Raw genomic sequence first — 23,441 nt, forward strand, 5'->3', positions numbered from 1 at the left:
GTGATGAATCAGACAAGACTAACAATCTTCAGGCAGTAGCACCTCCAGGACAATTCAATGTTTTTCCAATTTTGGAGACTGAGTAAGTACATGCATGCTTTTGGAAGTAAATTACAGATTAGGAGTCCATCAGGATGCCTAGCTGCTTGCAAACCTCCTGAGTCAAATTAGAAAAACCAGTACCTAATAAACCAGGAGAAAGAATACACAGCAAATAGTGGCACCTTTATCCAACAGGGAAGAGAATGAAACTAATGAGGGAACAAGGGAGGACTGGGAAAACAATGATCATCTGAGCAGTGAATGTGATGTAGAAAGCAGAATCTCCAGGAGCTGAGACTACAGAGTCTCTGTGGTTTGTGGCCAACAAAGACAACCTGTGACAACAGAAGAAAGACTAAAATGAAGAGGCTGAGACTCATCTGACCAAGCTTTGAATCCCAGAATAATCCACTAGAAAAAGCTGCAGTGGGAGAGAAGAATGCCACAGGAGACATGTCTGCAACACATCCAAGGCTCCAGGGGACATTTAAGATAATTCCAGAGCACTTTGTTTCCAAAAACATTTGTAGAGGAGTAGCGACTCCATGTCACCTGAAGCTGTCCTGCCCTGAACTCTGAGAGTAAAACCATCTGGAAAACCAAACAAGGGCTCTCCAGGATTGATATTTTGCCTCTAAAAACCACTTTGGTGCTTCTCACTGCAGGTTTCTAGTGTTCTTTTTCTTTGATCATTTCAACATTAAGTAATGCCTACAAGTAGTGTCTGGAATATGCTGAAGACCTCCAACCAAATAAAAGAGGATGACTCCTCACTTACTGTAATACAACAATTCAGCCTCAGAACACAAAAGCAGTAAAGAACCAAAAGAGGTAAAAACTGATAGTGGAAATATGATGGGTGAAGTGCTTTGCTGAGGAGCAGAATCCCATTCTAAAACCTTATGTGAGGACATAAACCTGTCTACAGGTTGTGTTAGTGATTGGATTTCAATTGTCTCCTAGAGCCAACCATGTTAAATGTGAATACATTATGAGTATGAAAAAATTAATTTGTTTTTACTTACCGGAATGTTCTGTCAAGGCTCACGCTTAAGCCAATGTAGAAGTTGTTCCCCCAGTCTTTATAGAAAATCTAAAACAAACAAACAAATTTACTTAGCTGTAATAAAACAGATTTCAAATAAAATAAAAAAAAAAGTTCCAAAAATGCTGTAGTTTCTATTGCTAAATTGCATATTATGTAATGTGCAGGGAGTTGCTGGAATTATGTGCCCAAACTGCAAAAAATGCAAAATTTTCCTCTAATTTTCAGTATATAACTATTGGAAATTAAAAAAAACCTAACACAAAACAAAAACAAAAACAACCAAAAAAAGGTGCAAATTATCTGAAAAAGAAATGGAGAAAAAAAAGCCATGTTAAAAAGGCAAGAATGACCTCTTAAGCAGTCTTATAGCAGTATTTTTGAGAGTTTTAGGAAAACATTGTGAGAATTTGCTGAAAGGGTCCCAGTTAATCATGGGGGTTTGTACTTAGTCATGTGGAGGAAAGAATGTAATAAAATTTGATTTTATTTTATTCCAAAACAGTATATCGTCACCAGGCCATTCCTTTGCTATAAGACAACATCCTAACTTAAACCTTTTGCTGCCAATATGAGATCTACTTTGACAAAGAGCTTTTATTGAATTCTGGGAAAAGAATGAGTTAGAAAAAACCATAATTAGTAATTGCAGCTTTCAGCTAAACAGAGCAAAGTCTTTGAAAGTTGCGCCCTGAGAACATTCTTGAAAGGAAGCTGAGAATTTGTCTATGTATAGCAAGTTATTAAAATAATTATTATAATAAAGCTTTAAATAGATAAGCCAATGAAAGATGAAAGGTGGAACTGATTTTTTTTTTTTTTTTAATGATGGGGACCACTTTCTAATATTTCACAAACAAGATGAAAAAATGTGCCTCAGTTCACAGAAAATGGTGCATTTTTCAAACAAACATGTTTCTTACATATTTCCAAAGAAAATTTTTTTCAGTTTCACTCTCAATGACAACAAGGTCACCACCATTCTTCTTGCAAAATTCTCTGGCTCTTTCCATAGACATCGCTTCTCTGCTGAAGTAGTATTCTTTGTGTTTGTATATTATCCAGTCATCTTCACCAACAGCATATTCATCATCTGCAAATGAAAACATTAATTACCTGTAATAGAAATTAACTTCATTACATGTTAATTACATTTTTTTCATTGGATGTACAAGACTTACTGAATGTGGAATTAGGCTCCGGTTTTGGTGAGGTTCCTGCAATATAAATCAATATTTGAGTATATTATGTTTCTCAGCTCTCTCTAAATTATATTTACACAGTAGTCAGCATTTTAATTACAAATAATCTTAAGGGTTACTCAGTATATGCTTATTTTTGTCACAGAATTTCTCAGAATATATGAAAAAAAGGGCTACATTCAGCAAACACCATGTTAGAGCTCATCATAAGTTAAGCTTACAGAAACTGCCCAACTTTAGGCTGTTGTGTTTCTCTTCCCCAACATACTGTATATACCTTCCAAACCTGCCAGTGTATTTCATGGATTAATTAATAGTTTTCAACTGCCTTTACTGAAATTATACATATAAACTGTTTTATTGTGATGGATGGCACAGCTGTCTTTAACACATGTAGATAGTGTGATCTGACCTGGAAGGATGTTCTCATCTACCTCTAAAAGTTGCTAAAGAGAGAAAGTTATCTTACCTTTTTTAATTTGGCAAACAAAGTCCAGCATGTGTTCACAAAATAAATCATTCCAGTTCATATTGAGATAGCCAGTAAACACGCCACATTTTTCATTCCCATCATAATTGTTTGGTTCTCCATGTGACCATTTTTCAAAATTTACCTGTAGGGAAAACACAACTTTGTTACTATTTTCCTTTTAAGAGGAAACAATCATTATGTTAAAGAAGAATGTACTTAATTTGATTTCATGGTTCATCTTGTTTTGTAATGCCAGACCTTTTAAGGACAATTCCATGACACTTGAATGGAATAATTCATCTGTGTGTTTATAAGCCATGGTAGTAAATCAGAAGTTCTTGCCCCATTTGTTACCAGGAGAGTTGATGTTCTCCTGTTAAGCTCTAAGAAGGAACATGTTCTCTGATTTCTGGGTTGTTTGTCCTGTTCAGATGTTCCAACCCAAGACAATCCATTGGTGCTGCCATATGGCCTTGGACCTGGCAGATCTTGGTCTACTTAAGACAATGAGGGCAACAAAGCTGAACTGGTGTCAATGTACAAAATTATTTATTGCAGCAAATGATGAATGGGAATATAGAGATTAGCCCAATCAGACTTGCTTGAAGCAGGAGCTTGACTCCACCACCTTTCATTACTGTAAATGCTGTATTTTTATTTATAACTATGAACTAATAGAAGATTTAACACTAATTCCTGCAAAGGAATCAGGTACTAAAGACTTAAGGGTACTTGTATTTTATATAGGAGTTATGAGAGCTTTCTGCCAAGAGAGACATAAAAAAGTAAGAGTAAAAAAGCTAGAATAACAAATTATTTACTCACTGGTGAGCCATCACTCCATGTAAATCCACTATCAGAGTCCAAGGCACTTAAACCCATCCAGTAAGAATAGTGAATATAACCTCTGTCTCTAAATGATTACAAATAGAGAGAATCAGACACACCATGAAACAGAGAAGGGGAATGTACAGCATTATATCATTGTCAGCACACTTGATACTCTAAGTATAATTTGAGACAATCATATAAAGGAATCATTCAATTGTCATGTGGGGGAAAACAGCCTGGCACTACATGTTCCAGGAAGCAGTGAAACACAGAACTTTATGGGAAAGATCACAAATGCCATAAGTCCACAAAAACTGAGTTAAAAGAAAATATATTTAAAGGTCTTGGTTCCACTAAGTAGCTTAGGCATTCAAATTCAGACATGCCTGCCCTCATGGATTTGATATAAACATGTATACAATCATATCAATAGGTCAGGCTTTTCTTAGTCTTCCAATTTTCCCCCTTACTTAAGGAAGGAAACCAGCACAAAGCATTCTTTTAATCAAGAGTATTTTATCTACTGATCAGCTGCAAATGAGATAAGAAAATCTGTTTTATCTCTTTGAATTAACTTCACTTAAAACCAATTTTGATGATTTTTCTCTCAATTTTGTTTTTGTTCAGGCAACTTTAGTGCATGGCATCACCTTCCCAGAGGTGTGTCAAGAAAACTTTTTGCTCACCTCTTTTTACCCATTTTTTCCTGCCACTTTTTACAAAACCTTTGTAAAGTAGAAATTGATCATCAGAAATCCTTTATGTCTTTCAGAGAGGCATTTTTAAATTTTTTTTCTTCTTCTATTTAAATGATGGACTTTGCAAATACTTACAGTCTAGCTATCAGGTTTTGTTCTTCTTCACTGTGGATACATGCAAGATCTCCTCCAATAGTTCTGCAAAAATCTCTTGCTTCAAACCATGTTTGCATTTTTTCCCTTCCTCCCTGAAAAATCTAGAAAGTGGGCAATTAGATACTGTATTGAATATTACAGATATTTAAAAACACAAATGTAGTCTTCTGTGTTGCTTCTGATCTTCTGGTCTCATTCTATTACTGACTATTTAATTGTTTAACCATTCGACCTATGGTTGTCTATCAAATTTGGTTATTGCCTTTCCTGTCATCTCAGAGTTCCTGTGGCTCCAAACTTCACACACATTCAGCTTTTTTCCAACATTTCCCAGCCATACCACTTGGGGATGGCTGGAGACACGTTACCACAGACTGTCTGTCAAATAGGGAGGGATCTACCTTCCATGCATGAACAAAATATATTCTTATTTAAATGGCAAACACTTGCATTCAGAAATGAAACACCTACTTTGAAGCAGAAGCTGCTCTGAGAAACAGACTGCCATCCCTCTGGGCAAAACAGGAGAGGGGATGTTGTTGGAGGAGGAGGAGGGGGAGTGATTCCCTCCACCAGCTGCTTGCAGAGAAATGTGTTTGTCTCTTCACAGTTCAAAATATCCCATAATCCAGCTGAACGTCCTGTTGCCATGGCCACGCAGCCTGACTCCTCTCCTTCATAAAACATAAAGTTGTTAAATTTTATTGATGACTGCATCTTCTCAAAATATCTACTGCTTATTTAGGAGTAACCTGTTCTTGCTGTATTTGGATATCAGTAGCTCACAATAGCTCATATGCCTTCCTATTAATCATTAAAAGATTTTTTTAATGTGAGTTTCTCTTATGTTATGCTAGGAGTTACTTAAAAATACCCATCAAACAACAAAAACCTAATGATGCCAACAGACATGTGCAGTCCCAAGTGATCTTCTAGCAGGCGTTACCACAATCCCTGATCTATCTCTTTAGCACAAATAGAAAGAGCCTTACCCTTTCTGCTGCTTTATGACAGAGTTTCTAAACCACTTTTAGCTTTCAAACCCTCACCTTGTCATTCCCCAGAGCAGGAACTCAATGGCCCCCATGGCACTTACCAGGCATTCCCACATTCCAGTGAGTGAAGCTGACGGGATCTCCACTAGCCCACTTGAATGTTCCCTGCTCTTCCACATCTGAAAGACCAATCCAGAAGTATTTTTCTGGTTTGAATCCAATAATGGAGGTCAGAAAAGCTTGTTCATATCTGCAAAGAGTAAACACCAAACTGTTGTATCACATTTTATCAGAATTTATTCATTTCTTCAAACAGTTCATGGTAGCAAATCTGGTAAATTTATGGTGATTTGTCAATATGTACGAAATGAAGCAAGGGTAATTATCTTATTTCTGTGGTTCTAATTACCATAAAAAATAATTTTTTCCTTATATTTCACCAATCTATATCTAGAATTTAGGATGATTCTATTGACCTTTTATACTTTGCAATGAACACAAGCCAAATAATACTTAAGGTAATGTGTATATATTTCTCATTCTGTATAAATAAGAGCTACAGTATTTTACTGAGCTTTATGATAAGTTCTAGATCTTTAAATCTTGTTACTGTGGGGAAAAAAATCTACTTTTATTCTAAAATTCTTCCAGATCTGGCTGTTGCAAAGAAAGAAAAAAAAAAGGCTGAAAAGCTTGAACCCAAGAAAAATAAATATTTCCATGGTTATATGTTTATTTTTAATTCAAAGAGTTTGAAAACAATCTGTCAATCTGGGATTGTTATCAGGTGAGCGAATTTTTTAATTCCCATAGGCAACAACACGTAAGTGTAGTAGCAATAGCCTGAATGTTTGTATTGATGACCCTAAAGCCCCTGATGTATTATGCAATACTTCATCAGCTCTACCTTAAATTTTCCTGGGAAAGAGTGGTGTCACACTAGATAGACATTGTGAATAACTGCTAAATAAGAAGAAATTTCTGTTTAATACTTCCATCCTGGTTACACACATTAGAGGACAAGAATTATGTTTCCATACCTGTCTCTTACAGTAGCCAGGTAACCTTTGTTTTCTTCACAAACTTTTTTTGCATCTGAAAATGTTGTTGGCAGCTGCACCAAGGAGTAACAGTAAAAGCCATGCTTCATCCAGCCCTGTCAGTGTAAAAGCAGAGATGTGCAGAGAGGCTGTCAGATTGCATGGCTTTGTGCACTTCCAAAAGCCACACTAGTGCCACACCCCAAGTCAAAACTGAGCTCAAAGGCCGTGAAAGGAACCAAGAGGACAATCAAACATAGCTTTTGTGACCATAATTCCATGTCTTGCCCCTTGATACAGGACACACCAGGGGTCTTTGCAAACAGTGAGCCATGGTTATGCCTTGGGACTGGCAGCCACAGCCACCTTGCAGCTCCCTGAGTAAAGCTTGCTCTGCCTCCTCAGTGCATTAGTAGCTGTTACAAGAGCTTACAACCTGCAAAACAATCAGCTCAAATATTCCTGATTCCTGTGGCAGACTGATGGAACTGAGGAGGCATGCAAGCCTTGACATGTGTGTTACACCCTGAAAAGACTGCTCTGCAGAGAGTGGTTTTTATGGGGACAGCTCTGCAGTAGGAGAGAGCTGAGTTTAAATACACTTGTAAGGGAATACAAAAAAGAAGTCAATCTATATTTCATTAAATAAAGCAAAAGTTTCCCTATCTGTCTAAGAAGTATCAATACCTATGAAATTAAAAGCTTTCTAGGCTCCACCAAGAACAGTCAAAATAATTTACTTCTGTCATAGTTATTATCATGGGAGTGAAAGTAATACACAAGCATCTTTTACTGCTTTTGTTTTACACTTACTTTTGGGCAACCTGGGTAAGTAACTTCAGCTTCCCCAGGTTCTTCAGCCAAGGGTTTCCTTTTACAGATGTAGCCAAATTTCATATCACAGGCACTGTCAGCCCAGGATCCATCCTAAGTATTGTAAGAAACCACAAAGAGAAGTGAAAGCTAGAGACAATTCAGGTCCAACAAGAGTATCCATCCTCAGAAAGAACCCTTCTGTCTTCCTATGGCTGAGACTGCTTCAGCTCTCTTCCTTGCCTTTGTTTTTTCTCCAAAACTCACAAATACATAGAGTAAGGGCCACATTTCCTCAGAGATGTGAGAATGAATCCATTAAAGATTCAGGGACTAATGAAAGCAGGAAAGAAACATTAGGTTCCTCCCTATTCTCACCAGCATAGCATCTATTATGGTCATATAACCAGATGACGATGGCAAGGAAGTGCTTGATAAACCAAACATAAAATATGAAAAAAATGTCTTGTGTAAGTCTTTTTCCACAACATTACCCTTTTCTTTTATAATGAGTAGAAAACAAAATAAAATCTGGGTTTGTGCCTCCAAAGTAACTCTAAAGCCCATGTATTTGAGTAGTTTTAGAGAAAAAAATGAGAAAGTCCATGCTCCAAGAATCTATTCATTTATGATCAGTCACGTTCCATGTGGATGATGAGTGATTTCAACCAATTTCAGATGGGAATTTGGGAATTGCCTCAGAGAAGACAAAGTCTCCATGCAGTGCACTGCTTCTGGTACATCACACAGCTTCCTAGATCTGGTATATCCAGATATCCTAAATCAAACCAAGTTCTTTTTTTTTTTTTTTTTTTTTTTAATCATGAACATTTACATTTTAGGAAGCAAAATGCCAGAACAAAGTATGAGAGCGGGGAAGGGATTTTTACCTGTCCCTTCATAAGGATGCAGTCTGCCTTATTCCAAGTGTGGGTTGGCTCTCCATGGTGCCATTTGGTATAAGTCACAGGTGTGCCATCACTCCATTCAAAGTACATTTGAATCCTGAAGTCATTTAGACCAATCCAGAGTTCATCATCTGGCTCTGGGAACACAGAGTTAATTGTAGGTATGGATATATCTTATAATGGAATAATTACATCTCACACCCACTTTTGACTGAAGAACTTAAAAGAAAATACTATGGTTATAATGATTAAATGAATAATAGCAACAGCATAATCCCAGATTAAAAAAAAAAAAAAAAGAAAGTGATCTTCAGGAATACTCACTGTACCCGAGCTGTGACACTGTAAAACTGTACTCTTCAATATTATGAATGCTTGCCAGCTCTCCATCCTCTTTTCTACAGGAAGACTGGGCTTCTTTCCATATTTTTGGTGTTCTATAAATTCTGTAGCAATGACCTGCATAGGCCACCCATTCTCTGGGGCATTTAAAATGCTTTGAATCACCTAAAAAATTATGATATTAATGAGACATTCTATTCAGTGTTTTATTCACATCAAAAATAAAATTACCTGTGCTGATACAAATTTGAAATATTGGAGCACATACTAAAAGAGGAGAGAAGCCAAAGGGGTACAAAGATTAAAAAACAAATTTTTCCTCCTATTTGTGCTTGGAGCTTCCAAAAAACTGTTTTACAGGATTAAGTAAATACTGAGTAATTTGGCATGCAAATGTACAGGGCACAACCCCACATTAAATCCCTTTCAGTGAGGCTCTGGACACAGCCAAGTTCTACAGAAAAGAGCCTATTTTTCTGCTCAGGGACTCTATCTTGGTGAGTTTTAAAGCTTTTTTTTTTTTTTTTCTGGAAACAGGAGGGGCTCAGGAGCCATTTGGAGCTCCTACACAGCCCATACCATATATCAGAGAGTCCAGACACAGCTACATTATACCAGAAATGTTATACCAGGCATTCCAGCTGCACAGAAATACCACACACTTTGTTCAACACTGATTTCTTGGTATGAATTCAGTATGGCCAGCCCATCTTCCATTGCTTGGAAAGTTCCCATGCTCTGCACCTACAGAGCAAACTGAAGAGGGGAGGATGTGTGGAGGATGTGTGCCCAGAATTGGTGTGTGGTCCTGCTTTGTCTCATGCTCCCTGGACATGCTTTGGACCTGGGCAAATTTCATTCCCCTGAGCAACATCCAGACATGCTTCGATGGTTAGCAGGGTCAGAAACCTTTCCAAGTGAGCTGCCTGGATACAGCCAGAAAGTACAGGATATGCATGCTCCCCTGAGCTGTATAATCTCAGATACTCATATATATTAGGGGAGGGAGGTACTGTGAAGTCAGTTACATGCTGGGAATTCCCAGTTAAGAAACTGCACACCTATTTCTTCACATAGCTAAGACCTACTCTGCCTCAAGTAAAAAGAGAGCTCAGCAGGAGAAAGGTTCCTGATGCATAGTCTGATTTTTTCCTTTCAGAATAGAACAAAAGGGTCACAGAGAGCAGGGGAGCATGAACTCTGGCTTTAGCAGGACATAGGTTTAGAGTATATATCAGAGCAGAGGACATTTATCAGTATTTCATGGTCTGAATAACATGGCTAAACACCTAATCCTGCCTTCTTTGGTACTCTGGGCTCTTTTCCAAATGCTGAACAACATTTAGACATCATCTTTAAAATGAGCCAGAAAATTAAAATCTTCTCAATATTTGACCCAAATCAACAAGTGTAAGCCTTTTGTTTTGTCAATATGCTGCCTTTTCATGTATGACATCCTCCCAATATTACTCACTGACTGTAAAAGCAGCCTTAGCTTTTGACAGTGTACCTGAGGCAATGGTGAAAGAATCCAAGGAGATGTTTCTCTTTTGGCAGATATATCCCAGTTTCCGATCACACAGCTGGTTTTCCCATTTGCCATTTCTACCTTGGAAGGTCCCACATATTTTTCCAGATTCCATAGAGGGATTTCCTTTAAAAAAAAGCAACAGAATCCCCCTGTTAACAGTGAAACTTTTCACCTCTTCACAGGAGGGAATGTGCAAGACCTTTGCAGCTGCAAAGCCACAGGGGTATCATTCTTTAGAGTGAAAAATCCCAAGAGGTGTGACAAGGGAGCATCACTGTGATGGGGAGGGGAGAGAAGGAGAGAGAAGGGGAGGAAATTTTGGCCCAGATGTTGATCATCATTTAAGAAAAGTGCACTTACCTGGGGCCCAGTTGAGGTATCTGAAAGGACTTCCCCCAGTCCACTTCCAGCCACTGTCAAGTGCACCATAGAGACCAATCCAGAGCTTTGCATTGATGCCCAGGTCACTAGTGAGCCCTAAATGGCCAAAACAAATAGTCAGGTTTTAAATTACTCTGATTTTTTAAAATTATTCAATAAAACTGGAAATAATATTTTAAAGCATGAGTAATATATTTTTTTAGTGTAAGTTACATTATTTCCATTATTTTAATACAGAGTTTTGTGAGAAGAAGAATTCTTATGTCACTGAGACCTATCTTATGAGATAAATATAAGTATCCATGTTAAAGCCTTGGATATGGCTTACATTTTAAAGAGTGCATTTTTTTATTATTATTATTTTAGGGTATTTTTACTTTACCTAATAAATACATTTCTTCACGAAGGTCTGTGATGCTCAATAATTCTGCATCCTGCTGCTGGCAGCTTTTTCTTGCTTGGTGCCATGTCAAAAGTGACTCTGAGTTTATCTGATAGCGTGTTTCTGTCACAGGATTTGTTTTCCAAAAGTTATTGTGGGTGGTGTCTATAAAAGATGATACCAGCAATTTGACAAGATAATCATGCTTACTAACCCAGAAAATAAATCTTTGATGCAGACTAAAACTATATAATTTTGTGATTTGATAATTTTTAAGTAGCTTTTGCCTCACATATATATACTTTGTCCATTCAGTATTAAAAATATTTTAATCACATAAGGAATTATTTATCCTCACAAACATAATTTTTCTACATTGACCCTGTTCCTTTTTATTTATGTAACTCACCTACTTCTCACATTTCAGTCCACATTAACCCACTCACTGATAAATTCTACCTCTACAAGTATTTCTCTTTTCACTATATGGAAGTTTTGGTCTCCACACCCATTTCTTACCTTCAGATCCCTCTTATGGTCTTCCAGACCACCCAATAAAACATAAATTGCCATTTCCACACAATCATATGTGGAATGGGAATGAAAGGGCAGGGAATTTGTGTATGGAAGCACTGAAGGCAGGTGAAGGTCACTGCCTTCAGTGTGTCCTGCACCCTTCCCTTCACTAAAGCCTTCCTGTTCTCTCCTCCATCCTGTAATACACCACAGTCTCATGATAAATCTCACCTTCCTCATCCACTGCACTTCCTTTTGTCTTGAAACCCAGTCCTAGGGGTTTCCTTTTCCTTTATCCATCAGTCCCAGTCACCACCCTCAGAATACTCCCTGTAAGTACCAGTCTTGGGGACACTGTAGGACAGTGGGAGTGCAGAGCAGATGCCTCATGTCCTTGTTGCACAGCCCACCAGTGAACCAGGAAAGCCAGAATTCAGCTCACTGTCCAATGCTACTCCCACATCCCAAGAGCATCTTGACCACGACAGCGGATGGCACTTTTGCTTAACAACTTTCCTGAGATTTTTATAAATATATTACCTTTTAGTGGGCAGTTTCCAAACAACTGGTCTTTATCAAAATCTGAAGAAGTTGCACACCAGAGAGAGTCTGCATCATCCCTCCGAGGGATGCATTCAGCATACCACTTCCCCTGGTGCTTAAAAGGGAACACACAGGGTGCACCAAAGGCATTTCCTCCCAGGGTATAGATGTCTATGGAGAAAAGCAGAGATCAATACTCAACAGTCAGCTGGCATCACATGCTCACCACAGTGACACTCAGAGCCAATTTTCCATGGTCAAAACTGAGTCATGCAGGGCTCAACACACCAGTGCTTTTTTACCCTGAACCTCTAAAGGTTGTGCCAGTCAGGTATGACTATGGACTATTCAGAACTTAGACTCTCAAATACTTAATTGGGCCTCAAATTAATTTCTGTATAACTTTGTCATGCCATTGCTTTCTGGACAATTGTGTCAGAGGTCCCTGTGACTCAGCTTTTCCCATGACATATATACTTCTGTCCTTAGATAATATATATATTCTCTTTTGTTTCCCCTGTATTGTTGAAAAAAAACTTGTTGAAAGGAGATATCACAAGATTTTTATTAGTCTTCATGAGAGGAAGCTGTATTTTAAATTTGCAAGGACTCTGCTAGGAAGTGACCCTTCCATCACTCTCCACTCTAATTTGCTGTCGTCTGTACAAAATTATGACAAACTTCATTCCTGTGCAACAGCTGTAGTGTACAACAAAAATTTATTCTATTGTTATTGAAATTCCCAACATACCAGTTTCACAACAAAAAGGACATTGGTTACTTGATCCTGAATGCCCCCTCTACATAGCCCAAGAGCCATAAAATTGTAGGAAAAGGAGATCTTACTCTCTAGGGGTCTTTTTCCAGGGTAATAAAACATTGCATCCTAAACCATTATGCACCATTTTTCCTTTTGTTTTTTTCTCCTTTTTTTTTCTAAATTTGGCCTGGGAAACACTAGGTAAATAATATTAATTGTGAATTCCATCTGTCTAAACTAGCTATTCACTTCTTAGAGTTTATTGGTGGTCAAACTAAATGAATGCAACAATAAAAACTAAATATAAAACAATAATCTCTTCTACAAATTGATCAGACATATTTTAAAACAGCCATAGGTTTCCTTTTGCTGTTGTTGTACGAACGGAATTCCGATTCTTCCTTATGTTTGCATCATAGGCCTTTGTAATTTTATTCTATCATTTGAAAGAATTGTATTTTACAAGGTATGTAGAAATGCATACAGCTATATTTGCTGAAAAGTGTACAGACATATTCACCTTTCATTTCTACATCCTATTTATAATTAGCTCTTCTGCTGATGTCACTCTAAGAAAATGGTTGCTGCCTGTCCAGCAGGCAGTGGCATGCTTTGTAGGAAGGGGCAGTCAAGTTACCAAGAAACAGAGATGGAATTTCGGTACTCACCCTCATAGCGCTGAGAGCACACACTGTCTGCACTTCCATGGATTTTCCACCTGCTCCCTTTGCTGGATACTTTGGACAGTCTCATTTTCTTCCCCTTCCCCTTGCCATAGTTGAGAAATAAATCCTTGCCATGGGTTGCAAGTGTCTCATTTCTGCACTCCCACCACTGGAGTTCGTTTGTCCTGTTGCAGGATTCCAAGGTGACGGCAGCCTCGTCGTCCTTGGCGAGCACTCCCAGGCACAGCTTGAGTGCCATGCTCAGCAGCTGAGTGGGAGAGACCCACCTGAACTTCTGAAACTCATCATGCTCATCACAAGTGGTGGTTATGACTGAGCTAGAGTTCTGAGCTTGGGCACAGAGCTTGTTATCTTCATTGTAGATTGAAAATATTCCCCGACCTATAAAATTAAATGATGATGCAAACATTTGAGGAGAAGTTTCTTAGGAGATAAAGGCAATTAGTTGCTATATGACAGTCTGCTACCCAAAAACAAAAAAAACAAACCAAACACCAAAACCAAAAAAAAAAAAAAAACAAAACCAAAAAAAACCCCAACCAACCAACCAACCAACCAACAAAACCAAACAAACCAAAAAAAACCCAAAATGGCATATATAGTTCATAGAGAGATAAATCAAGAGAAGTTAATCATTGGTATGAAGGATATTTATGAAGATATTCTTAAAATGAAAAAACACAAGAGCTGAAAATAGAGCTCTTTCAAGTGAAATTGCTCTTCTTCATATCCCTCCTGAAACCACAGTGGTCTCAAAAAGCATGTCAAAAATGACCTTCACTACATTTCATCATTTCTTCAAAGTTCCAAAAAGTCATATTTAAATGGGCTTTAATTCTGCAAGTAAGAGTATTTTTTGCTTTAGAGTTATTAAAAATCATTTACACACTCAAAATTAAAAAAAAAAAAATTAAATTTGGCCCAGAAAAACACTGTAGTTTTCAACTCACCAAGAAAATGGTGTATATTTGATTTTTGGTTAATTATCTTGGAAATTTTTAGCAGCTCTGCAAAAATTCATTTCTTCCCAGAGTTTTATTTGTAAGTTTCTCAGGAGGGAAGCCACAACTTGCAGCATCATCAGTTCTAAGAACAGTTAAACTACGCCAGTATCCTAAGTGCTATTAATAACTACATTTGTAAATAGAAATGTGAGACACTGAACATCAGGGTTTTGTTTCTTTCTTAAGATCAGCTTCAACAAAACCTCCTCCAAATCTTCACTCCTTTTGCATCTCAGCTTGCATCCCTTTTCTCCCTTCCAGGTGACAGATAACATCACCTAACTCACTCGGCAGTGCCATCAACTTTTACCCAAGGGTTTTAGCCAAGGCCAGAGTACTTAGCTGGGCCTTCATAACCCTCCCATCCCAAAGCTGACAGGGAATGGTTGAACAGCCTTGGTGTTGTTGCTCTGAGAGGCTACAGACCAGAACAAGCCAGGTAATATTTTCCCTGACAGAGCTCTCTGGCTGCAGTGATTCGTGGGCAAGTTAGCAGAGGATGGGTTAGAGCTGGCTTGGTCTCACCCAAAAGCATGCCCAGAAGAAATTCCCTATGGTGGATTAGATCCTTGGTGCATTGGATGGTCCCTGCTGCCATTCGAGCAATAGTACTGGACTTCCAGAGTTCTCTAGCTGGGAACTTGCCATGGAAAAGACACAGTGTCATTTCTTTTTCATCTCAGCAGTAGGAGGGTGCGAGATCTAATGGATGGGAGATTTTGAGGTCCTTCCTAAAGCTCTCAGCTTGGAAATGAGTTTTCAATATGCACTGATCAGTATGCTATGGTCTATATGATCTGCCAAGAAATTCAAAGCACACATCAGCCAGTAGTTCTGTGCATGCTGAGGGTTCACTGCTCTGTACTGAACTCTTCTAGCCTCTGATGGAGTAAAGTGAAATCAGATTTTGTCTGCTTTCTCAAGAATCAGCACTGCCGAGGTTATGGCCACATCTATTGGCATATTCCTTTCACTCATATACCACATTGAAACCTGGGTTAAGGAAAGAGAATGCCTATGCAGATATTACCAAACTTCAAGCTGAACATAACATTTTCAAATCATAAGCTGTGACTAGATCTAAATTCACTGCCCACTAAGGGAGATAACTAGAACACACATTAAAGAACTTGAGAACCTCCACACAAAGCAGAGGACAAAGACTTACCAGACATTTGAAGAGATGTACTAATGGAGAGAAGAAAAATCAGGGACAAGTAGAGAGACATGGCAAATATTTCACTCCTTTCTTCCCTTCACCTCGTATTGATCCTAAGGACCAAATCAGTGCCTTGCAAGAAAATCCCGCTGCAGTGAAGCGGATTAACAAACCCTTTTTAAGACCCAACAGATACAGGGAAGTTCTGAGCTTCAAATAAGGAACTGTCTCATGTCACATGAGTAATTTTGAAATAATACATTAATGAGCAAACTTTGCTTCCTAAGCTAGTTTTTCTAATGTATAAAAATTTGCCATGGAAGTATAAGTTTTAACAGGTAAGATTTTAGTGTGGATTTTTTAAGACAAACCTTATAATTCAGATCATTATTTTTAACAAAAGGTGAGATTACTGTCTCATTTGCAGAAATAAATAAAAGAAGTAAAAAAGAAGAGAAAGATTTGTCTGTATCAATGCATGATGAAAAAAGCCAGAGTGCACTGCAGTATTGTGAAAAACCTGGTGGGACACCATGCAAATGAAGTAACTATGACCTTGGAGTCAGACAGAAACAAAATTTTCCATGCTTGAAATTCCACAGAAAAGGAAAAAAAAAAGCTGTAGAAAGTCAGATCTGTGTTCTTCAGGAGACCCCTATTCTTTGTTTTGCTCCATTCTTGACTATATGCAGGAATAATTACCCAAATGACAGCAACAGCTGAAAAAAATTGGGAAAGAATATACGCAATTCTAGGAAGAAAAGAACCTGTAACTGGGAAATACTGGATTTTCAGTTATTGCTAGTGAGGAAAATGAAACTGATGAGGAATACTGCCTCATTTTTAATACCACTAGTCTGTGAAAGTTTGCACCCCATAAAGTATACACCCTACAGGCATTCTGACAAAATTCTGATGTTTACTTTCATAAATTTTTCTCCACGATAGTTTAAAGACCTCAAAAATCTTAGGGCACAGGGACAAGAAAAGGAACTCTGGTAGGAAGCTTTGCATCAGTTTTTGCACATGGACTTTGAAAAATTTCATTTCCCATACCTCCAGGAGAGGCTGGTGTGGCATACCTTCCCCAATATTGCATCTGCAGCAAAATTGCAGTGAAAACCCTGGACACCCACATGAAGTTGTGGGACTTTGCTTCTATTACTCTGACTCAGATGTAGGTGAATGACTGGGTCTGATAATGTATGCAGGGAATTGGAGTAGAACAAAGCCACAACAGTGAGGGAGAATGGTGGGACCTCAAGGCCAGCAGACACAGCTAGAACAAAGCCATGCAGAGAAGGGAGCCTGAAAAGGATAATGAGACCTGAGCAAAGAGGAAGAAATGAGGCTGCTCCACAAAGCAGCAGAATCCAATTACTCACTAAGTTATGATCCATATGTAAGGATGGCTGCAGTCAAGCATTATGGTACTCCCCAACACCAGAGTGTTTGAACATGCAACCTCAGTTTTCCATCTTTCCTTCCCTCCTTGTTCAGGAGCAAGACAAATATGTCATGTGGTTGTGCTGTATAAAACATCTCAGAATGTCCAAATCTACCAGGGTGTAACAAGGAAAATTACAACAGAGAAAAGGAAACTGGCTCTGTTCTGAACAAGGATCAGTGGTTGGTGAGGGACTGGCACTGATAATCTGTTGAGAGAGGCTGAACAAGTGTAAAACATACTAAAGTCAGCTTTACCTCTGTGTTTATGTGTTTGAGCAGATTGCATCACAGGCCACAAAGCAGGAAAGAAAACCAGAGGGCTGGGAAGATGTGCTCCAGGATCTGCCATTTGGCAAGGCACAGCCTGACGTTTTAAAAGTGGCGAGGAACAAAAGCTGCTGGAGTTTGTGTTGAGTCAGCACTGTTCCTCTGGCAGTCTCTGCTCCCAGGCAGGAAGTTACACTCACAGTGTGCAGATTCACCACCTTTCTTCTAAAGTCCAAACTTTTTCAGAGAAAAGGGAAATGAGAATTAAACACAAGTGTACCAAGAAACACAGCGATGTGAAGAGACAAAACCTTACACACTATTGAATATTACCATCAAGTCATTCCTCAGGTGCTCACAGAAATGGATGGGTGAGGCCATCTGGATTCAACTGGATGCTTCTCTATATTCATTTTTTAAAAAAAACACTTATACTAAAATATGAAAGTAATTTTGTGATCATTTAGCCTGCTATAACTTGATATAAGATTTCAATCCAGAATCCCCACACATAGGACAATCACAGTTTCCAAGTTATAAACATTTATTTCTTTCAAAAAAAGCCACTCTAAACCTCAGTGGGAACATTCTAGCCTAAAAAAAAAAAGGGAACAACCTTTCTATTTTTCTATTTTCACATTACATAGTGAATGATTTTTTTTCCTTTCATTTTTCTATACCACCTGATCAAATGTAAGAAATCTTGGCAGCATCAGAGGATTATAGATATAAACTCTTAGGGATCTGTCAAAACATTTATTTGCTTTTCTGTTCATATTCCCTTGTTCATACTATTCATCATCTTGTTTTTCAAGGAATTACTTTCCTTGTTTTTACAGCAAGTATGTTTCAGAAAAGCAAGAACCCAATTCCTCTGTGAATATACATATATATATCTATATATATATATATATATATATATATATATATATATATAGATATATATATAGATATATATATAGATATATATAGATATATATAGATATATGTGTGCGTGTGTGTGTATGCAAAATACAGCCTGAGACCTCCCCTATGTAGCATCATCTACTTGGGAGACAAGGTAAGAGATCACAAGAGCAACAGTTAGATTCTAAGGCACCTGACCAGTCCCAATATGAATAGCAGTCAGTAGCAGAAAATGGTTGAAAGATTTGGTGAAGGATCAGAATATGTAAAATATAAAATTAGAGTGTGTCCATATGAACATGACTCATTTCCAGTAAGACACATTTCTTTTTTCCAGTCAAATAGAGAAGCATATTTTACTTATCTATGTTCCTAGGTAAAAGCTTTTCATTTGATCTTATATGAATTAGATATTGTTTAAAGTGTTCAAGTTACCTTCTATTCAAAAAATTTCTGTTATAGTTTGTGTATAAAGCATCAGTGCTCACTTTCTGCTTATGACATGGAACTGTGAGAATTTCCTGTGCTGTAAATGCTACTGTTTCTGTATTAGTCTTTTTAATGGGAAATTTGCTTCAATTCCATTGTCTTGAAATAGGAAATACTGTAAGCCATGCAGTTTAAATTTCCCCCTCTTCTGAAAATCTTTCAAGTCTTTTTAACTTACACTCTTTCTAAAATGAGCAGGCTAAGCAGCTCCATCTTCAGAGTAGGGCTTCTTGTTTGGAACCTTCTCTATTTTTCTATAGCTGTTTGGATAGGAGAGCAGAACTGAACAGAAGCACCTACATCTACTGCCAGCTATTAACGAGCATGGCATTTTTAATTCTCCTCAGCTCAGAGACAATGCTGGATTTCAGGAAAAATAAATGAATGAATGAGCTCAGAATTATCCAGGCTCCAATGGTTATATTCCCTCCTTGACACTTTTTAGTGATGTACTTAATAAGTATGGCAAAAAACCAGAAATGAGATATCCCCTCTATTTTTTGTCTTCTTTGCAACCATACCTTTGCATATGTGCATGGGAATAAAGGTTATCTGGAAGAATGATTCAGTGTACAGACACCATTTTAAGATTGTGCAGGGCCCAGAAGAGAACTGAGCTTCTTTTAGGTGAGACTGCACCTGTTTGTTGTTTGCTCAACAGCCAGCACAGTGAGGCTGGGATTTCAGTCAGGCTCTCTTGGCCTTTCACTGTCTGTTTCACATAAATTTCTGCCTGGCACCACTCCTCCGTAGAACTGAAACAACATGACCCTTAGTATCATTAATCAGTCAGAAGCTGCATCAGATGGCATAAAAAACCATTAGAGGTACTGATCCTTGAAAAAACATGCTTAAACAATTGCATATTAAAAATGGAAACAACAGTAGGAACAGTGCAAGGAAACAGCTGGGAGAAAGAGAGCAGAGCCAGAGAAAAGGAGTTCCAGGACAAATTTTCCCATCTTACCTACATATGTATGTAATTTAAGACTTTTACTAAATCCCTCAACTCACATTTTTGTTTTGTCTTTAAGCAGATTTAATCCTGGGACAGATTCAGGAAAATATGGTTAATATAATACTTGTTAACAACTTTTCCTGGAATGTCTCCCCTGAGGTATCATCTCTTTTTTCACTTTATCATGTTGCAGTGTCTTATATAGATGAGACTATAAAATACAAACCTATTTTAAAAATCAAGGATAGTTATTTTTTATTTCACAGAGCAAAATCTGAAACCACTAAATCAATTCTTGCAAACCTTTGTAAGCAAGTGAGGAATCACGTATGATTTACATTTTACAGGATTTACAAAAATTAGGAATATAAACTCATTGGGGAATAGAAGATGTCCATAAATAGTAGCCAATTTAACCATGTTTGAAAGCAAATAAAATCAGTAGTAATTATTATATTGGTAAAGCTAAATTGTTCTTTACTTGCAGCACACATCTCACAAACCTATGCTACTTACTGAGAAGCTGTAGAGAGCAGTACCAGCATGTGATCACCATAACAGCTCTGCAGAAACCTTCTGCTCCCAGAAGCCTCAGAACATACATAGGCAATCTTCCTCCCTCTCACCAGTAGCTGCTGCCTGGTAAGAGGGAAGTTTTGCCTTCATCACCTTTACCTTCATCACCTTTTGCCTTCATCACCTCTCACCAACAAACCCACTTGTGGCCAGCCACAACTGGCAGGTACTATCAACCACACTTTTCCACTCCAGACGTCTGCCCCCAGATTTCACCTGGTAAAATCCTAGAATTCATAAACTGCAAGTACTTCATTCTTGATTTTCTGTATTGTATGAGGTTGTGGAACTGAAATATCACAAAGGTCTTTTTGCCCATGTGGGCCAAAGGGGAAATGTGCCCAAATACAGACTTATTCTATAGTGAACCTCGCCTGTACTTAAGTCCATGGGAATACTTGAAAGATGGTAAAATTAGAAGATGTTTACTGAATAGCTTCGAGTTCAGTAGCATGGTTTGAAACAAATCTGATGGAGAAATGTCAAATCTTATGTGTGTTCTTCAAGGGGCTCTTGGATTTTACTTTATTTTATCCATTTCTACTGTTCCATTTAATAATTAGTCAACATTACCACTTTTCTTAAGACCAACATTCACCAGGGTGATCATCAAATCCTGAGACCTGAAATCTTTCACTTTATATAATGGCTACAAAATAAAAAAAAATGCAGTGTATGACATTATACACAGAAACAGGCTAGTACAGTAATCGCACATGAGAAAATACCTTTGGCTTCATTCTAATTGCATAATTTTAAATAAAACAAGGCACATTTTATTACATTACATTTTATATTACATATTACATTACATTTCCTTTTGTTACATTACAGTGTTGCATGTTCATTCTGCTCTATGTTGGTTACAAGATCCTTTGTGTCACTAATTCCAGGAACTGCATCACCATTAAAATACAAATTATTCTCAAAGCTGTCATTTGTTGGCAAGCAATTCTTCCTTCTTTTGTAGAAGAGATATCCTGCAAGGCCACTTCCAACCAGGATGATGATACCAACAATAACTATAACTGCTGTTTTGCTGTGGTTTAGGGTAGAAGCCTTCTCATCTTTTGTCATTACTGAAAACAAACAGGAAGAAATCAAGAGAATGCTACAGAAGTCTTTATCTGATTACTGGAAGCAAGTTCTTTAGAATGCATGATCTTCTGAGAAAAAGGGGTTAATTTGTTTTGATGTAATGAGAAGAAGAGGGAGCAACATAAAATAACTTGATTTTAAATCACTAATATTGCATGCCATATCACAAACTATTATTATTTTTTTAGTCTGCATTTGGAGATGCACCTAAATAGACTATATTGTGTACCTATTGGAAACAGTGTCATTCTAGGAAATAAGTACAGTACTTCGGTAAAACGGAAAATTTGAGACATAGTACAAAATATTTTTGGTTTATGATCTTATGTGGGACTAGTTTTTTTCTACTTGAGAGACAATATTCTTACCCATTGTAGGTATTTCAGCGGGTGGCATTTCAGATGCTGGTGGCATTTCAGTTGCTGGAACTTGAAAATATTAAAAAAATAATTATATTTTTGTATTATTATTTATTTCTACATTATTTATTTATATATCTTGGAATATACTGAAAATCATGCTCAGATAGATATATGGTAATACAAACCACTAAATACTGAAAACACTTGGGTTTAGTTCATACAAAATTATATACACCTAAGGCATAGCACAGCGCTCTAGTGTATTTTGGTCTCATATGTAGCTATTTACACAAACTAACAAAAAAATAATATCAAAAAGCTCCACGAAGACTGATCCAGACATCAGAATGAAACCAAAAGAAAACCTATACAGCATCTTGAGGATAGACATGGTCAAACACAGTCCTCAATATAAATAAAAATTATTCTGGTACCTGTTACATAAACACAGAAAATGTAATAAATTTGGTTTTCCAATAGACATTGATGGCTTACCTGCATAGACACTTGAAATCACTCATGAATTTCACAGTGCCCTAGCATGTATCACATCTGAACTAAAAGGTTTGTAGCTCATTTAAATTTTAACATCAGGGCCATGAAATCTGTCTTGCTGGGTAAATGAACCATCATTTAAGATGAAGGTATTTATTTTGCCATGTGGATATAACATCAGTTTATTATTAAGTCTTGAATCAATGAATCATGTTTCATTCTGAAAAAGGTGAGCTCAGGAATTTAAATTATTTTACCAGTCCCCACTTACATCTTTTTGATAGTGCTGCCCAGTGGTGTGAGCACCACTGTGCAACACAAAGATGCTCCCTCTGAATATCAGGAAACACTTTTTCACTGTGAGGGTGACTGAGCACTGGCACAGGCTGCCCGGGGAGGTTGTGAATTTCCATCCTTGGATTGTCACTAGCCCTTATAAGAAGTTCCTCTCCAGCTGTCTCGTGAGCCCCCTTTAGGTGCTCTAAGGTCTCCCTAGAGTCTTGTCTTCCCCAGACTGAGCATCTCCTCACTTAAGAAATAAAGTTAGGTACTTTGTGGAATAGACCTGCTACAGAACTCTCAAATTACTGTGGTAAAAATTAGCTCAACAAATTAAACAGAAAACAGCATCTATTCTATGGGAAGACTTCCGTCATGTTTTTGTGTTTCAGTCTCTTCAGAAAACAGCAAACATAGCCAGCAATATCCAGTGCAGCTCAGTAAAACCATGCTTCTAATGCTCCATTTATTGGTCTGTAGCTGTAACAGTTTGTTTAAATTCTGCATGTGGAGCATTGTCACAGTTCGGAAAAACTATGCCAAGAAAAGCTGCATGTCTATAACAATGTAGGACTAGATCATGTCCTGATTTGGGGTGAGTGACTATATAATCCCTGCATTGACACTGGAATTAGGTTGAATCTGTGGCATTCCAGATTAGTAGACTAGACTGGCTAAAGCTAATCCTAGAAAAAAGTAACTAGCTTTCGTCTGCTTCAGCTCTTTGGTCAGCATCAAAACAGGTGAATGCCAGTAGCAGCAGAAATAATTGAACTGAATGGTCCAAAAGGAGCAGTGGCGATTTATTCTAACACTTGGTACCCATGTCTATGACTATTTGTCAATGACAATACAAAAAGATTGATAAATGGACTCTGAAAGGGTGGATATACTGATATGTTGCAGTGCTTCCTGTAAAAGACACAGTCACCATTACAAGCATTTGAGTAAGTAAGAATAATTTTGCATGAGAACAAATTTACAGAAAGGATAGCAAAATTTCTCCCATTTCCAGTATTGTAGAGGAAGTCAGTATATTGCAGCTACACATTTCAA

At 37.6% G+C, this 23,441-nt stretch overlaps 2 protein-coding genes across 3 annotated transcripts in view; both read right to left on the bottom strand.

The window, feature by feature from the left end:
* The window catches only part of LOC139590924 (macrophage mannose receptor 1-like), a 31,601-nt gene extending 15,902 nt beyond the window's left edge, over positions 1-15,699 (bottom strand). The window contains exons 1-18 of the mRNA XM_071428893.1: positions 15,516-15,699; positions 13,326-13,724; positions 11,895-12,068; positions 10,839-11,003; positions 10,436-10,552; positions 10,055-10,198; positions 8,527-8,709; positions 8,185-8,339; positions 7,295-7,408; positions 6,482-6,597; positions 5,543-5,691; positions 4,918-5,120; positions 4,426-4,547; positions 3,587-3,674; positions 2,759-2,903; positions 2,269-2,304; positions 2,011-2,180; positions 1,068-1,135 (exon numbers count right to left, since the gene is read on the bottom strand). Coding sequence (XP_071284994.1) covers positions 1,068-1,135; positions 2,011-2,180; positions 2,269-2,304; positions 2,759-2,903; positions 3,587-3,674; positions 4,426-4,547; positions 4,918-5,120; positions 5,543-5,691; positions 6,482-6,597; positions 7,295-7,408; positions 8,185-8,339; positions 8,527-8,709; positions 10,055-10,198; positions 10,436-10,552; positions 10,839-11,003; positions 11,895-12,068; positions 13,326-13,724; positions 15,516-15,576 — 2,609 coding nt within the window. The 5' untranslated portion in view covers positions 15,577-15,699. The remainder of the gene's footprint in view (positions 1-1,067; positions 1,136-2,010; positions 2,181-2,268; positions 2,305-2,758; positions 2,904-3,586; positions 3,675-4,425; positions 4,548-4,917; positions 5,121-5,542; positions 5,692-6,481; positions 6,598-7,294; positions 7,409-8,184; positions 8,340-8,526; positions 8,710-10,054; positions 10,199-10,435; positions 10,553-10,838; positions 11,004-11,894; positions 12,069-13,325; positions 13,725-15,515) is intronic.
* A 4,105-nt stretch (positions 15,700-19,804) lies between these two features.
* Positions 19,805-23,441, bottom strand: part of LOC139590923 (macrophage mannose receptor 1-like) — a 53,847-nt gene continuing 50,210 nt past the window's right edge. For both annotated transcript variants that reach the window (XM_071428892.1, XM_071428891.1), the window contains 2 exons: positions 21,618-21,677; positions 19,805-21,230 (listed from right to left, as the gene is read on the bottom strand). In XM_071428892.1, the coding sequence (XP_071284993.1) occupies positions 20,980-21,230; positions 21,618-21,677 (311 nt within the window). In that variant the 3' untranslated portion in view covers positions 19,805-20,979. The remainder of the gene's footprint in view (positions 21,231-21,617; positions 21,678-23,441) is intronic.

The sequence above is a fragment of the Agelaius tricolor genome, unplaced genomic scaffold (assembly GCF_023055355.1).
Source record: "Agelaius tricolor isolate 1412-34295 unplaced genomic scaffold, bAgeTri1.0.p SCAF_6, whole genome shotgun sequence".
Classification (NCBI taxonomy): domain Eukaryota; kingdom Metazoa; phylum Chordata; class Aves; order Passeriformes; family Icteridae; genus Agelaius; species Agelaius tricolor.